The sequence below is a fragment of the Erythrolamprus reginae genome, chromosome 4 (assembly GCF_031021105.1).
Source record: "Erythrolamprus reginae isolate rEryReg1 chromosome 4, rEryReg1.hap1, whole genome shotgun sequence".
Lineage (NCBI taxonomy): Eukaryota > Metazoa > Chordata > Lepidosauria > Squamata > Dipsadidae > Erythrolamprus > Erythrolamprus reginae.
Genome location: NC_091953.1, coordinates 51405270 through 51420141, shown reverse-complemented (window position 1 = coordinate 51420141; position 14872 = coordinate 51405270). Strand labels below are relative to the sequence as shown.

Here is a 14872-nt window from a genome sequence, read left to right as displayed (position 1 = left end):
TTCAAAAGTACTCATTTTTAATATGTTATGCATCTGTTTAAAGCATTTATATAACTATACTTTTTAATAGATATTTTAATTATCCATTAGTAAACAACTATAAACATGTAAAATATAACCAATTTCTATTCTGTAGAATTTGGGGGAGCAGCAGTTAGCAAAAATTATGATTTAAATGATCTTCCTGGACCACCATCCAAGCCTCAGGTCACTGATGTCACTAAGAACAGTGTCACCTTGTCTTGGCAGCCAGGCACACCTGGGAACTTACCAACAAGTGCATATATCATTGAGGCTTTTAGGTAGGTTAAAACATATTACTGTTACAATCCTTTGCATTTTTTAACAAAACTCATTCCAAAGTTTTACCTAATGTCAAAAATTTAAAATCATGGGTGCTTTTAATGTAATTAAATTACATTTTGTTTTACATAATTTTAAAATGTTTCAAACATTTCATTTAAACTTTTCATATGAGTTTATAAGAGTAAAACTTATTAAAAGCTTTAAAATGTATTTTACCAACATATTGATAATGGATGAAGAATAAATAGGGGGCTTACTGTAAACATTTTTTCAGTTTTCTTTGCCAGAATCAATCAAATCTAGTATTGAAGCTAAATATAGGACTGATACCTCAATAATTACTTATCTTTTTTATTCTATTAAATTTATGTATTGATGATGTGTACTGAATATTTAGAGAGCTATCTCATGCTTAACCTGATTGGATCTACCTGATAAGATCTACCAGGATGGAATTTTATATGATTGAAGGACCAGATTAGGGAGAGGTCATAACGAAGCAATCAATTTGTATGGTCACTAAGAGTTGACAACAATGTGATGCTACATAATATATCATATGTTAGGAATTTGATGTTTTTAATTGGTTTAGAATCTATCATAGTTTCTGTTGGTCTTGATAGCACATTTTATGATGTTTTTATTTGTCTTTAACAGCAGATAGAAACATATCCTTGACCATTTTTTAAAGGTATGTGATTTTAGCTATAGTATTCCAATTCATTTTCATTTCAGCCAGTTGGTGAGCAATAGCTGGCAAACAGTGGCTAATCATGTTAGAACAATTCCTTACACTGTGAGAGGACTCCGTCCAAATACTATCTACTTGTTTATGGTGAGAGCTATCAATTCACAAGGGTTGAGTGATCCCAGCACCATGTCAGATCCTGTCCGAACCCAAGGTAACGTGAATTTATTTCTCAGGCAGGCTATTTGATGTGCTTTATAATTTGCAATACATTTGCACATGCAGAAATATTATATGTGAATGTATACCCCTGGAATATATGTATAATGTGTGTACACAGTAGTGCATACAGAAGAATTTTGTAGGTCATATAGCTCAAACTCCCCAAGCAGACCCTACAACTTCTGAAGGCAAGCTGACCATTGGCTGATTGCTCACACTATCAGAAAATTTCTCCTTATTTCCAGGTTGAATCTCTCCTTGTTCAGTTTCCATTCATTATTCCTTGTCTGGCCTTCGGGTGCTTTGGAAAATAGCCTTTCTGTGACAGCTCCTCAAATATTAGAACACTGCTATCACGTGTCTCCTGGCCCTTCTCTTCACTAGATTAGCTATGTCCATCCATGTCCGTTCATCATATGTTTTAGCCTCCAGTCCCCTAACCATCTTCTTTACACACACACACACACATGTATGTGTGTGTGTGTGGGGGGGGGGGGTGTTTCCTGCTGAATCACCATGGTATACCCAAATATGGGAGGAACATACAGCTTCCTTTTTGACTATTGGCAAAATAGATGTATACTAGTCTCCCTTCCTTTTTATTATCAGCAAAAAATATCTTACACACACACACCCCACACACATATGCATGTATTCATGTCAGTCTATCTAAGTTGAAATATATTTTATTGTAACTCCTGAAAGCGTATAGCTTTTACTGGATAGCATTACTACCAATAATCATTGGGTAAAATGTTTATGCTGTTTGTGCAGAATATTATCACAGGAACACAAGCACTTTGTACAATGGTTGCATCACATATGTGTATAAGTTCAGCTTCCATAACGGAATAATGACTAATCAATTATAGAAATTAACAAATATCCGGAAACCCACATTTGCATATAACTATTTGAGATCCTTGTATTGTTATATTTTTTTATTTGTTTGTCAAACATGTACAAGATAGCAGGTATAGGTATAAACATGAACATAAGCAAAGTACAGATAAATGAGAACAATACTACAGTAAGACAGGTAGGCACAATGGTGCACTTATGCATGCCCCTTATTTTTTTTTTTTATTAATTAATTATTTGTCAAACATGTACAAGATAACAGGTATAGGTATTAACATAAATTGTTATATTGTTATGCAGTTATATCTTGGTCCTCAACTCCTTAAAACTCATCAAATGCAACACATTTTGATGTTAACATTTTGTCCCGGTACTCATAGTTTGTTTTATATTCATGGACAAGCTAGAACTTGTCAATATCAGCTGTCCTGTGACTTACTACACTATTCCTAATGGGGAAAATTGTTTGTTACCCATAATTTTTGATACTCATTGCGCCTGCCAGAATCAATTAATTATGAGTACCAAGATACCAACCAATTAACTATGAATACCAAGTTACCACTGTATTTAGAAGCTAGAAATGACTCACAACATTTTAGAAAAAGCTGGATATCTGGACACCATTCAGTAAAAATTTAGTTCTTGTTATGGGACTGACATTGCATTGATCACACATTACCTGTTTTAGAACTGCTGTACATTTCATGACACTTATAAGCCTCTTATAAAATGCTGCTACTATAATAAGTCATAAGTGTTCTATCTAGAACAGACTCCAATCCCACTACTACATTGTTTAATAATAAACTAATTTCAGTAAAATCATTTAAGTGAAGGTTATAATGCTTTCAATCATCATAATAAATTTATTTCATTGACTCTCCTTAGTAAGATAATAGCTTATTGATGCACACTGATATGTTTGACCTGGCAGATATTAGTCCACCAGCACAAGGAGTGGATCATAGACAAGTCCAAAAAGAGCTTGGTGATGTAATTGTGCGACTCCATAATCCTGTTGTGCTTACCCCTACCACAATTCAAGTGACTTGGACGGTAAGACATTTGAAAAATATATAGAAAAATGTCTGCTTGTTCTTAATTATTCTAATCAGTAATTGGCATGGCACTGTGATATTTTAATATTTATTTACAAATAAACTCTCTGGATTTTCTCTTGACCGGAAGTCTTAGGATCTTGAATGGCATTCTCTGAGAATTGATTTTATTTTTAGAAAGTTGGTTTGGCAGATGGCAGAAAATACTTTTGGCATTCTGACTGCTTGCAAACAAATACTTTCCACTCCTACTTTCTATTCTCTTTATGTCCTTGGAAATCATCAAAAATACATACATTGTTTTGCTGCATATTTCCTATTCATCGGTTTAGGGGGGGAATGAATACTTGACATAACTAGCAGTATTTTACTAGTTCAATTTATGTCCCATGAGTTGAATTTCTTAATAATTATTCATCATTTGATACATGTTAACAATTACATGTGACCTTTCATTGTTTGCATTTCTGTTTTATTAGAAATTGAAAAGTAGATTACATGTTGGGAATAATTTTTCTGATGAGGACTTTATTTCTTTGTGAATAATTTATTGGGCCCACATGGTAACTTTTGATTTGTGTACAGTGATCCCCCGAGTTTCGCGATCTCGATCTTTGCGAAACGCTATATCGTGATTTTTTCACCCGATGACGTCACTCCCTTCCTTTCTCATCTATCTTTCTCTCTCTCTTTCTCTATCTTGCTTCTTCCTCACTCACACTCTCTTCCTCCCTCTCTCATCTCTTTCTTTCCTTCTCTCTCTTTCTCTATCTCTCCCCCTCTTGCTCTCGAGCGGCGGGCGGCAACGGGGAAACCCCATCTTCGGCTCCTCGCTGCTACTGCGCTGCCGAGCAGATCAGCTGCTGGGCGGCCGAAGGAACCTTCCCTGGGTCTTCAACTCCCAGAGCGGCGGACAAGCGGCGGGCGGACAAGAAAAGCGGCGAGCGGACAAGCGGAAAAGCGGCGGAAAAGCGGCGGACAAGCGGCGGCCGGACAAGCGGAGGAAAAGCGGCGGCCGGACAAGCGTAAAAGCGGCAAACAAGCGGCAGGCGGAAAAGCGGCGGGCGGACAAGCGGCGGACAAGCGGAAAAGCAGCGGAAAAGCGGCGGCCGGACAAGCGGACAAGCGGCAGACAAGCTGAAAAGCAGCGGGCAGGCAGGCGGCTCCTCAGCTGCTGGGTCTTCCCAGGTGCGGAAGTAAAAACACCATCTGCGCATGCGCGGCCATGGAAAAAGGGGCGCGCATGCGCAGATGGTGTTTTTACTTCCGCACCACTACATCCCGAAAAATCGATTATCGCGAGGGGTCTTGGAACGGAACCCTCGCGATAATCGGGGGATCACTGTATGTGCTTCTTTTCATTTAAAAATTAGACATGTGTGTGCACATATGCTGTCTTTCTGTAAATGGTGCATACTTATAATGTTTGCCTGCATGGTACTTATTTTGAATAAATAGATACAGTATAAGTATCAGCAGGAGAAACTAATCTAGCGGTTATCAAATGTCTTTCCCTGTTATTACAATTGTGAAAGGTGTGTCCTTTACTGATCCTGTAGAACAAACATTATATCCCATATATTGTATTTTTCGATCTATAAGACACACCCAACCCTAGTGGGTGAAAGGTCTGTGTGTCTTGTAGAGCAAACGTTGCCGAAGCCCCGCCACCCCCCCCCACCCTTCAGCCTCTGCCTCTCAGCAAACAGCCTGATTTAGCATGAGAAACTGATTGATGGTTGAATTGGCCTTCCACACCCGTGTGAAGCATAGTAAGAGTAGATTATATTAAAATAGTAATATCATAGTAAAAATGATGATTAGCTAGACTAGTAAATCATTTGATGGGAAATCTTGATTATGAGAAAAGACATGTACTGTATGTATGTATATGTATGTGTTCTGATTCAGGCTAGAATCGGCTGACTGTTGAATTGCTTCTCAGGCGGTTAAATTTCAAACAATAACACTTCTATTTATTTCTTCTATTTGATTCTAGTAAAATACAGTTCCATTACGCAGCAAAATACTTTTGGTTCGTTCTGGAGATAAAATAGGTCATTTATCTTTTTCATTACTCCACTGGCTGCTAGAAAGCATTCTTTAAATATTAGGCCGGTTTCTGCTGATTAGAAAGGCAATAAAAAGGCAATAAATTACACAATAGGAAACTTACATCTGGGAGCTTAGAGGCAAACTGCCATGTTGGCTGGATTACAAATTTGATGAAGCAGCTTGTTTCTGTCCAATTTCGGACATGATATAATTAATTAATTAATTAACTTACGCTCTAAAATGCATCTCTAAACTTCCTCCCACCAAGTTCTTCCAATATTCTTTGCTCTCTTCTGAATTTTGGGTCTATCCATCTGGAATCCTGACAGCTCGAGCTGTCTGTAGATACATCTATCTGCATGCTTTCACTTGAAAGCTGCTCTCCCATTTCAGCCGCCTTCTCACTAAAATTCTCTTCATCTCTTAAACCAGGTAAATTGACAGGTTCCATTTCACCTTTCCCCTCTAAGTCTGAGCATGGATGGATGGATGGATGGATTATTTTGAAAACTACATTCAGTAAACATTTCCTCTTAAAATTAGAGTAGCTCAACATAACATAACGTAACATGAAAGGACCGCCCTTTGCTTGCAGCGCCGCTGCGGTGTCCTTTTTCGTAAAAATAACAATGTTTATTTTTACGTGAAGACCTCCCTTTGAAGGAGCTGGGGAATCCCTCCCATGAAGAGATTCCGTGGGCGGAGCTTTGACGTCACCGGCAGATTGCTAAGGACGCCAAGGTGATCACTTCCTGAATTCCATGGAATCCAGGAAGTGATCACCTTGGCGTCCTTAGCAACCTGCCGGTGACATCAAAGCTCCACCACCGGAATCTCCTCGTGGGAGAGATTCCCTGTTTGGGTTCAGGTTCAGTTCGGGTTCAGCCGAATTTTGCGTAAAGTTCGTCCGAACATGCTGAACCCGAACACCGTTGGGTTCGGCCATCACTAATTGTGCGTTTTGCATTCCACTGGAGAGATTTCGTCCTTTAGTCTGAATGAGGTTGGATTCAGTATACAATATATGAGGAGCATGATGGCTCCTTAAAGACAGCTGGAAAGTAACATCTGCGTCCTAGTATATCTGCCCATTTCATATGATTTAAAAGGAATATTCAAGACCCAAACTCATATTCAAGACTCAAGCACCATACAATGGACTGAGCTCTCATTACTTGCCTCGGCTCCTACCCAACTCAGGATTCCAAAGCCTGAAAATGTGAGCAGATAAATTGGTACCACTTCAGTGGGAAGGTAACAGAGTTCTATGCACCCCAGTGTACTGGCCGCATGATCACATAATTGTCTTTGGACAATCCTAGCTCCCTCAGCTAAGAAACTGAAATGACTAGTGTCCCTACGGTTGGACACAACTGGATGTAGGAAACCTTTATTTTTATCCTCATATAATTTAGGGGTCCTTTGGGACTCATAACTCCTTCTGAGACCACAGATGGCAACTGTTGCAAGTTGTGTTTCCATAATTTTGTTTTGCCACTCAATTGAACCCATTCATGTGAAAGCTTGCAATTTTGCATGCCTTAATCATCTCTGAATTAGATCATTGCATTGAGTTCTAGAAGAGATTGCCCTTGAAGACTATTCCAAAACTTCAGTTAGTGTATTTTCTAAAGGTAACTGGACCTCTTTTCCTTGAAGACCTTTTGCTTCTCATTCAAGAAACTTATTCAGTTCTAACTGAATGATAAGAGGATGGAAGGATTTATATCACTTGCAGTCATCTGGTTGTTATAATTAATAAAGGCCTGTATGGCAGGATTATCTGCACCCTAGGACAGTGATGGCGAACCTATGACACGCGTGTCAGCACTGACACTCGTAGCCATTTTCGGTGACACGTGGCCGCCGGAGAAACAGGGAGCTTTAGGGAGTGCAATTGCAACCGCAATTATTATTATTATTTTTCCTCTCCTCTTAATTAAGAGGCCGGGCGATTTTCGCCCGGCCGATATTTGCGATGGCTGGGAGGGGCGAGAACACCGCCTCCCAGCTGGGCGCACCTGCGCAGAGTGCAGGCTCGCCCACACGCTGCCTTTGGCAGCACAAGCATTCCTGTTCGGCCGGGGGAAGAATCGCCCCGGCCGGACGTCAGTTTCAGCTGGGGGGGGGGCGCCGCCTCCCAGCTGATTGGCGCGGCGCCAAGCGTCGGAGCCCACCACGAATGGTGGTTGGCTCGCAGGGGCCGCTGGGAGCGAGGGGAGGGGTTGCAGGCCTATTTCAGGGTCTGCATCCCTCGCCCTCGCCCCTCTGCTCCCTGCTCGCCTTCCAGAACGGTGTTATAAAGGGAGAGAGGGAGAAAGAGAGGGAGGGAAAGAGGGGAAGGAAGGAAAAGAGAGAGAGAAAGAGAAAAAAGTGGAAGGAAGAGAAAGAAAGGAAGGGAGAGAGAGAGAGAAAGAGTGAGAGAGAGAAGATAGGAAGAAAGAGAGAGAGAAATGATAGAATAAAGGGGAGAAAAAAACAGAAATGAGAAAATGATTGAGGCAGAGAATGACAGGAAAGAGAGAGAGAAAGAGAGAGAGAAGTGACTTGATTTAAAGCATATGGTAAAAGCACTTAAATAATAACAGAGAAAAAAAACCCCAACCCTCACCTGTTTTTATTAATAGTTATGTTTTTGAATTTGCTGGTTGTTTTAGTTTTAATAGTAATAGAGTTTGGTTTTGTTTTATTATTAATTTCTTTTAATAAAAAAGAAGGGATTTATTATTTCTTTATATTTATATTTATTTATTTATTTGTTTGTTTATCTACCTATCTACAAAATACCAACCTTCAATTGAAGATTTAGCCAATGAAATTCAGCAACAAAAAAGTAACTAAATCAGTGATGGCGAACCTGTGGCAGTCCAGCTGGACTGCCACAGGTTCGCCATCACTGGAAGAATTCCCCCTCCCCCTCACTTATCTTAGTTCATGGCACCCCACACAAGTTAAATAACAGCAAGACCAACAAAAGAAACCAACTGACAGATTAACAAAGAAGTCACTAAGTAGGTAAGTTAAATAATTATGCATATTTGTTATTTAAACTATAAATATCACAAAATTATGTTTTTTTCTCAAGGTGACACACCACCCGAGTTATGCTCAGTTTTTTGGTGAATTTTGACACACCAAGCTCAAAAGGTTGCCCATCACTGCCCTAGGATATCTGCCCATCTCATGTGCTTTAACAGGAAGGACACATTCCAGATCTGGATTTAAAAGACATCAGAGATGTTCATAGTAGACATTGCCTTTTGAAATAGTCTTGCCCCTAAGCGTTTGGCTGTAACTTTTCAGGCTTTCAGAGAGCAGTCAAGATCTGGCTATTTCTTCAGACTTTTACATCATGATGTGTAGAGTCCCAAGTTGGCTGAATTATATTTTAATCTGGACATCATTTTATTGTTTTCTGTAGCTGGATTTAATGCTGTGGTTTTCTTTGATGTTTTAAACTTCTCTTTTTTAATGTAATATAAATGGATATTGCATAGATCCTTTTTTCTTTGTTCACTATTTTGTAATTGTAACATTGTAATTGTAACATAATTTGCACTCTCATCCAGAATATGGGTGGGGTTTTTTTTATACATTGCCTGAATTTAGCTTTTCTTTTTCTATTATGGTATCTGTCTTATATTACAACTTTCCAGCCAACATTCATATGACAATTGAATGGTCTTGACCCTGCTGGCCTTTCTCCAGGCATTAAAACCAGGGTGTTAGTTAGACCCAGGCATTACATCTTTTCTTATGTTGTTAGACTGATTAATGAGGGACCTAGCATAGTTTTTTTAATGGGTTCCATTTGTTTATTGTGCTTTTGTATTTATATCATTTTGTTCACCCAGAATTATAGAAGTTAAGATGGGTGATCATCTTAATTTGCAAAATTAATTAATTATGACTTTACCTATAACTTAGCAGATATAAGACAATTGCTAAACTGTTTTCTGGGATTCTTACTGTATCACATTTTTTCATTTACTGCAAGTGTCAGTAAACTGGCAAGCAGATTGTTTTTAGATATATTTCAAGTGTAGTATATTTAACTGAAAGGAATACAATACTTAGGTTGCAAGCCATAATTTATGCTTTCTTTATAACTTCATCTATTGATAGAGTAACAAATCCTTGGAACAGCATTTATAACTTTGAAATCAATTTTCCACTACAACCTCTATCCAATAAAATGTAATGATGGTTATATTTTCATGCTGGGCATCATTAGTGATGCTTTTTGGCTGTCTTGTGAGCTTCACCCTGTATTCAGTTTTCCAGAAGCAATATGTGAATTTTTTTTTTAAAGTATACATGTTTTATATATGTCTGACTGGCATATATTGGACATTGTATACTGCTACATCAATTTGTTTTACAAAATAAATTTAATAGAATAATTAATTGATTGAGGACAGAAATGGGTAGCCACATTTATAAAATTTGCAAACTGGCTTAAGAATAATTTTGTTCCATCTGCCTTTAAGCTATACAAGGCCAACGTTCTGAAAACATTGTTTTATGGAACTCAGTTATGTATTATAAGAATATTCAATCTTTCATTGCATACAGTCAAAATTTCTAAAAAAAAGAACACTGTGTATCCTTCACCATGTATCCCTAATGTTTAATGTGATTTCATTTTGGGATGCATCTATTTACATGATATACCTGAATCCATTCTGAGAGGTCAATAGAGTCCATCAATAACAGCTTCAATTAAAACTTAGCAAAATTATATTAAAGTCATCGCCTCATCCTGGACTCTCCCAAATTCTTTAATTTTTTTCTTTAGGACCATGCAGTTTCCATAAAGGAGGCTTGTTTTTTTCCTTTGGCTCAAATCAATGTGTTACTTATCATGGCAACAACTTCTATATCTCTCATATCAAAATTGCATATGTTAAAATGAAGAGGTTGAATCTCGTGCAAACTGTCTACTATGGCACCTGAGGGTAGGACAAGAAGCAATGGGTGGAAATTAATCAAGGAGAGTAGCAACTTAGAACTAAGGAGAACATTCCTGACAGTGGAATGGCTTGCCTCCAGAAGTTGTGAATGCTCCAACACTAGAAGTTTATTGTTGTTTTGAGCCGCTCCGAGTCTGCAGAGAGGGGCGGCATACAAATCTAATAAATAAATAAATAAATAAATACATACATACATGGTTGGACTAGAAAACCTCCAAGGTCCGTTTCAACTTTGTTATTGTTGTTGTTGTTGTTGTTATCTACTACTACTACTACAACTATAGTGATATAAGAAGCACTATAAGAATCAATGGGTGGAAACTAATCAAGGAGAGAAGCAACTTAGAATAAGGAGAAATTTCCTGATAGAACAATTAGTCAGAGGAATAACTTACCTGCAGAAGTTTGAATGCTACAACACTGGAAGTTTTTAAGAAGATGTTGGATAACCATTTGTTTGAAGTGATGTAGGGTTCCCTGCCTTAGCAGAAGGTTGGACTACAAGACCTCCAAGATCCCTCCCAACTCTGTTATTCTATTCTATTAATTCAATTCTGTTAATATTTATAGCAATATGACTCAGAATGTTGGTGGCAGTCTACTAACTCTGTAAACTGCTTAGAGAAGACTATAAAGCACTATGAAGCTGTATTTAAGACCAAGTACTATTGCCATTGCTATACTGTGGGCATAATGTACTCTCCCCTGAGAGATAGGATGGGTCCCAGTATGTCTGATCTCTGATAGCTGAAGGAAGGACTCATCTACACTCAATAGATGAGTCAAGGTAACAAGCAATTGAAAAACAAGGTTGTTGTTAAGAAATAAAGGAGGATGGAGCACTATGAATGTGCCTTAAGTTCCAAAACAAAGATGGGATATAGAAATATGTTTCTGTGCCATAAAAGGGGCACACAAAGCAATCAAATCTGCATCCTAAGTTGTTCTTTTTTTAAGAATCACAAGGGGAGTCAATTCCTTTCTACAGAGTGGAGAAGGGAATGAGGGATTGGAAAACTGACTGTCACAAAATGTTGAAAATTAAGATCATGTGATCACAGCCCAGCAGCTCCTCTCCTCCCAATATTTAAGACAATATATTTATAATAATCATTAATATTAATCTCCCTAAAAAACCCATATCCCCTCTCCATTTTCATTATTTCAGTATTTCAAAATTTATATTTGAAAATTTTACCCAAAAGATAATTTTATAAATCCAAAAAGACATCTTAATTACATGTTATATGCAACATAAGTATCTTTGTTCACATTAATTAATTAATTCCCCTTCCATCAAGCCATTCTGTCTCCAAAGAGTTCGTTTATGGAGAATGGTAAAAAGTAATTAGTTGGGGTTTTTTTCCTCTTTGGCACTACATTATATCATTCGAAACTCACTTTTTGAAACTTCTTTTCCTTCCCTTTAAATTTCCCAGTTTGTGTTGTCACAAAAGACTGTAGTACCTGAGAGTACTAATACTAGTAAAGGTGTGGGGGGAGGGCCCATCTTGTTTGTTTTATGCCTTGAGTGTCAAACCAAAAAATAAATATTTGTGAAGTAGAGCTCTGGCAAGGAGATGAGAAAACTGGAGAGGATTTGTTTGGAAATTAGATTTTTTCTCATAATCTTTTTTTTATTTCTGGTCCTGAAAATAGATTCTTGGCCTACAATGTGACTTGAAGAGGAAATGCAAGCAGAGTTTAATTACAAGACTCAAGCTTTGGGGGAACAATGACATGTATACAATTAGCTCCTTCTATTGTGGTGGAACACTGTAATGCACGTAGTAAGGGGTTGTTTTACTATATTTTTACTGTCTAGAGAGCAGTAAAGTAAAAAAGACTAAAAATCAGGGAACAAATCAGGATATAATTAATTAATTATACATTAGTTTCTATACTGTCTTTATGATTCTAGATATTTCACAATAGAATAATGACTTATCATTTTAAAAAATCACATGTCCTTTGAATAAAATGAACTTCCTGAATCAACTGCTTCTGATTAATTAACCTTCCACCATGAACTCTAGGAACAAAAGTTTAGAATTACTTTCCAAAAAGAGAGGGAAGAAGACATCTTGCTGAAATAGAAAGTGACATTGAGAAGGTGAAACAGTGCCTTCCCTCCATTCTTCCTAAAAGATATCAAAATTTGTGATATTGAATTGCAACCAAGAACAAACTAAGCAAGGATGGGTGAATTATACCCTTCTAAATTTTGTCACAAATCATCTGCAAAACCAATATTATAATAGGCCTAACTAGATTGGAAGGGTTACTAATGATTCATTTTATCCAGATTCTTTTTAAATGGAGCCCTACTAATTTCACATCAACTGTCCTAAGCGTGAAGATTGAGTGATCTACAAAATTTTTATTTATGTATTTATCTATCTCACTTTGTAATATATGTCTCTCAGAGACGATTAGACTGATTAGGCATCCTCCAAATATGATTAGATTGAGGGTTAGTCTCTTAAGGAAGAGATCTTCTATGTTCTCCAAGGTCACCAATATGTTCTTCATTTTGTAGAAGATTGAACTAAAATAATGGGGAAGTCATTTTACTTTTATTTTGTTATGTTGCTGTCCTAATGGAGAACCTGATATACAAATTCTATTTTACTATATTTTAGCATATTTTGCAAAATTCATAGAAACATAGAAGACTGACGGCAGAAAAAGACCTCATGGTCCATCTAGTCTGCCCTAATACTATTTCCTGTATTTTATCTTACAATGGATATATGTTTATCCCAGGCATGTTTAAATTCGGTTACTGTGGATTTACCAACCACGTCTGCTGGAAGTTTGTTCCAAGGATCTACTACTCTTTCAGTAAAATAATATTTTCTCATGTTGCCTTTGATCTTTCCCCCAACTAACTTCAGATTGTGTCCCCTTGTTCTTGTGTTCACTTTCCTATTAAAAACACTTCCCTCCTGAACCCTATTTAACCCTTTAACATATTTAAATGTTTCGATCATGTCCCCCCTTTTCCTTCTGTCTTCCAGACTATACAGATTGAGTTCATTTAGTCTTGCCTGATACGTTTTATACTTAAGACCTTCCACCATTCTTGTAGCCCGTCTTTGGACCCGTTCCAATTTTGTCAATATCTTTTTGTAGGTGAGGTCTCCAGAACTGAACACAGTACTCCAAATGTGGTCTCACCAGCGCTCTGTATAAGGGGATCACAATCTCCCTCTTCCTGCTTGTTATACCTCTAGCTATGCAGCCAAGCATCTTACTTGCCTTTCCTACCGCCTGACCACACTGCTCACCCATTTTGAGACTGTCAGAAATCACTACCCCTAAATCCTTCTCTTCTGAAATTTTTGCTAACGCAGAACTGCCACTGCAATACTCAGATTGAGGATTCCTTTTCCCCAAGTGCATTATTTTACATTTGGAAACATTAAACTGCAGTTTCCATTGCTTTGACCATTTATCTAGTAAAGCTAAATCATTTACCATATTACAGACCCCTCCAGGAATATCAACCCTATTGCACACTTTAGAGTCATCGGCAAATAGGCAAACCTTCCCTACCAGACCTTCCCCTATGTCACTCACAAACATATTAAAAAGAATAGGACCCAGAACAGACCCTTGTGGCACACCGCTTGTAACCTGTCTCTGCTCAGAATACTCGCCATTAACAATAACTCTCTGATGTCTATGCTTCAGCCAGCTTGAAATCCACTGAACTATCCAGGGATTAAGTCCAATCTTCACTAATTTATCCATCAGCTCTTTATGTGGAACCGTATCAAAGGCTTTGCTGAAGTCCAGATAGGCAATATCCACGGCACCACCTTGATCCAACACCTTTGTGACATAGTCAAAGAAATCAATGAGATTAGTCTGACATGATTTGCCTTTAGTAAAGCCATGCTGATTTGGGTCCAATAAGTTATTGTTTTTTAGGTGCTGATTTATCCTCTTTTTGAGTAGAGTCTCCATCATTTTAACTACAACTGATGTCAAGCTAACTGGCCTGTAGTTACCAGCTTCTTTTCTACTGCCCTTCTTGTGGATAGGCACAACACTGGCCATTCTCCAATCCTCAGGAACATCTCCTGTTAACAGGGATTGGTTAAACAAATCAGTCAGGGGGGTAGCAATGACAGATCTGAGTTCTTTAAGAACTCTGGGGTGGATGCCATCTGGAGCCATTGCCTTATTTATCTTCAATCGTTCAAGTTCTTCTAAGACATCGGCTTCTAAGATCACTGGAGCTGAATCCGTACAGCTGGAAGCAATGCTATATCCCCCTATAGTATTATTTTGTAAGGTGTCTTACAAAAAAATTCAGTCAGTCTGAACTTTATTTTTTCAGATATTATATACTTTTCCTTGGGGTCCTTTTCCTTTTTCCTTCTTCTAAATGTGCTCTTCTTCATCAACTTTTATTATGGCCTTATTGACATCTTCTGCTACCATTTTCTCCTTCGTTGTAATTGTTCACTATTGTATTTTCAGTATCTTATTTTTAGGAACTGCAAATATTTTCACATATTTGCAGTTCTTTTTCTCATTATTAGCACAGCATTTTATGAGAAATCTATTGCGCTGAGTTTATTATGTTTTTAAAATAAATATGTTTGACTATACTCAGCTGCGGAGAGGGGTGGCATACAAATCTAAATAATAAATAAATAATAAATAAATATGAACTATAATTTTAACTATTGTAA

The 14872-nt window shown here is 37.7% G+C and overlaps 1 protein-coding gene across 2 annotated transcripts in view; it reads left to right on the top strand.

Annotated features, from left to right (window-relative positions):
• The window catches only part of ROBO2 (roundabout guidance receptor 2), a 434310-nt gene that overhangs the window by 336093 nt on the left and 83345 nt on the right, over nt 1-14872 (top strand). For both annotated transcript variants that reach the window (XM_070750263.1, XM_070750262.1), the window contains 3 exons: nt 137-302; nt 1042-1208; nt 3015-3136. In XM_070750263.1, coding sequence (XP_070606364.1) covers nt 137-302; nt 1042-1208; nt 3015-3136 — 455 coding nt within the window. The remainder of the gene's footprint in view (nt 1-136; nt 303-1041; nt 1209-3014; nt 3137-14872) is intronic.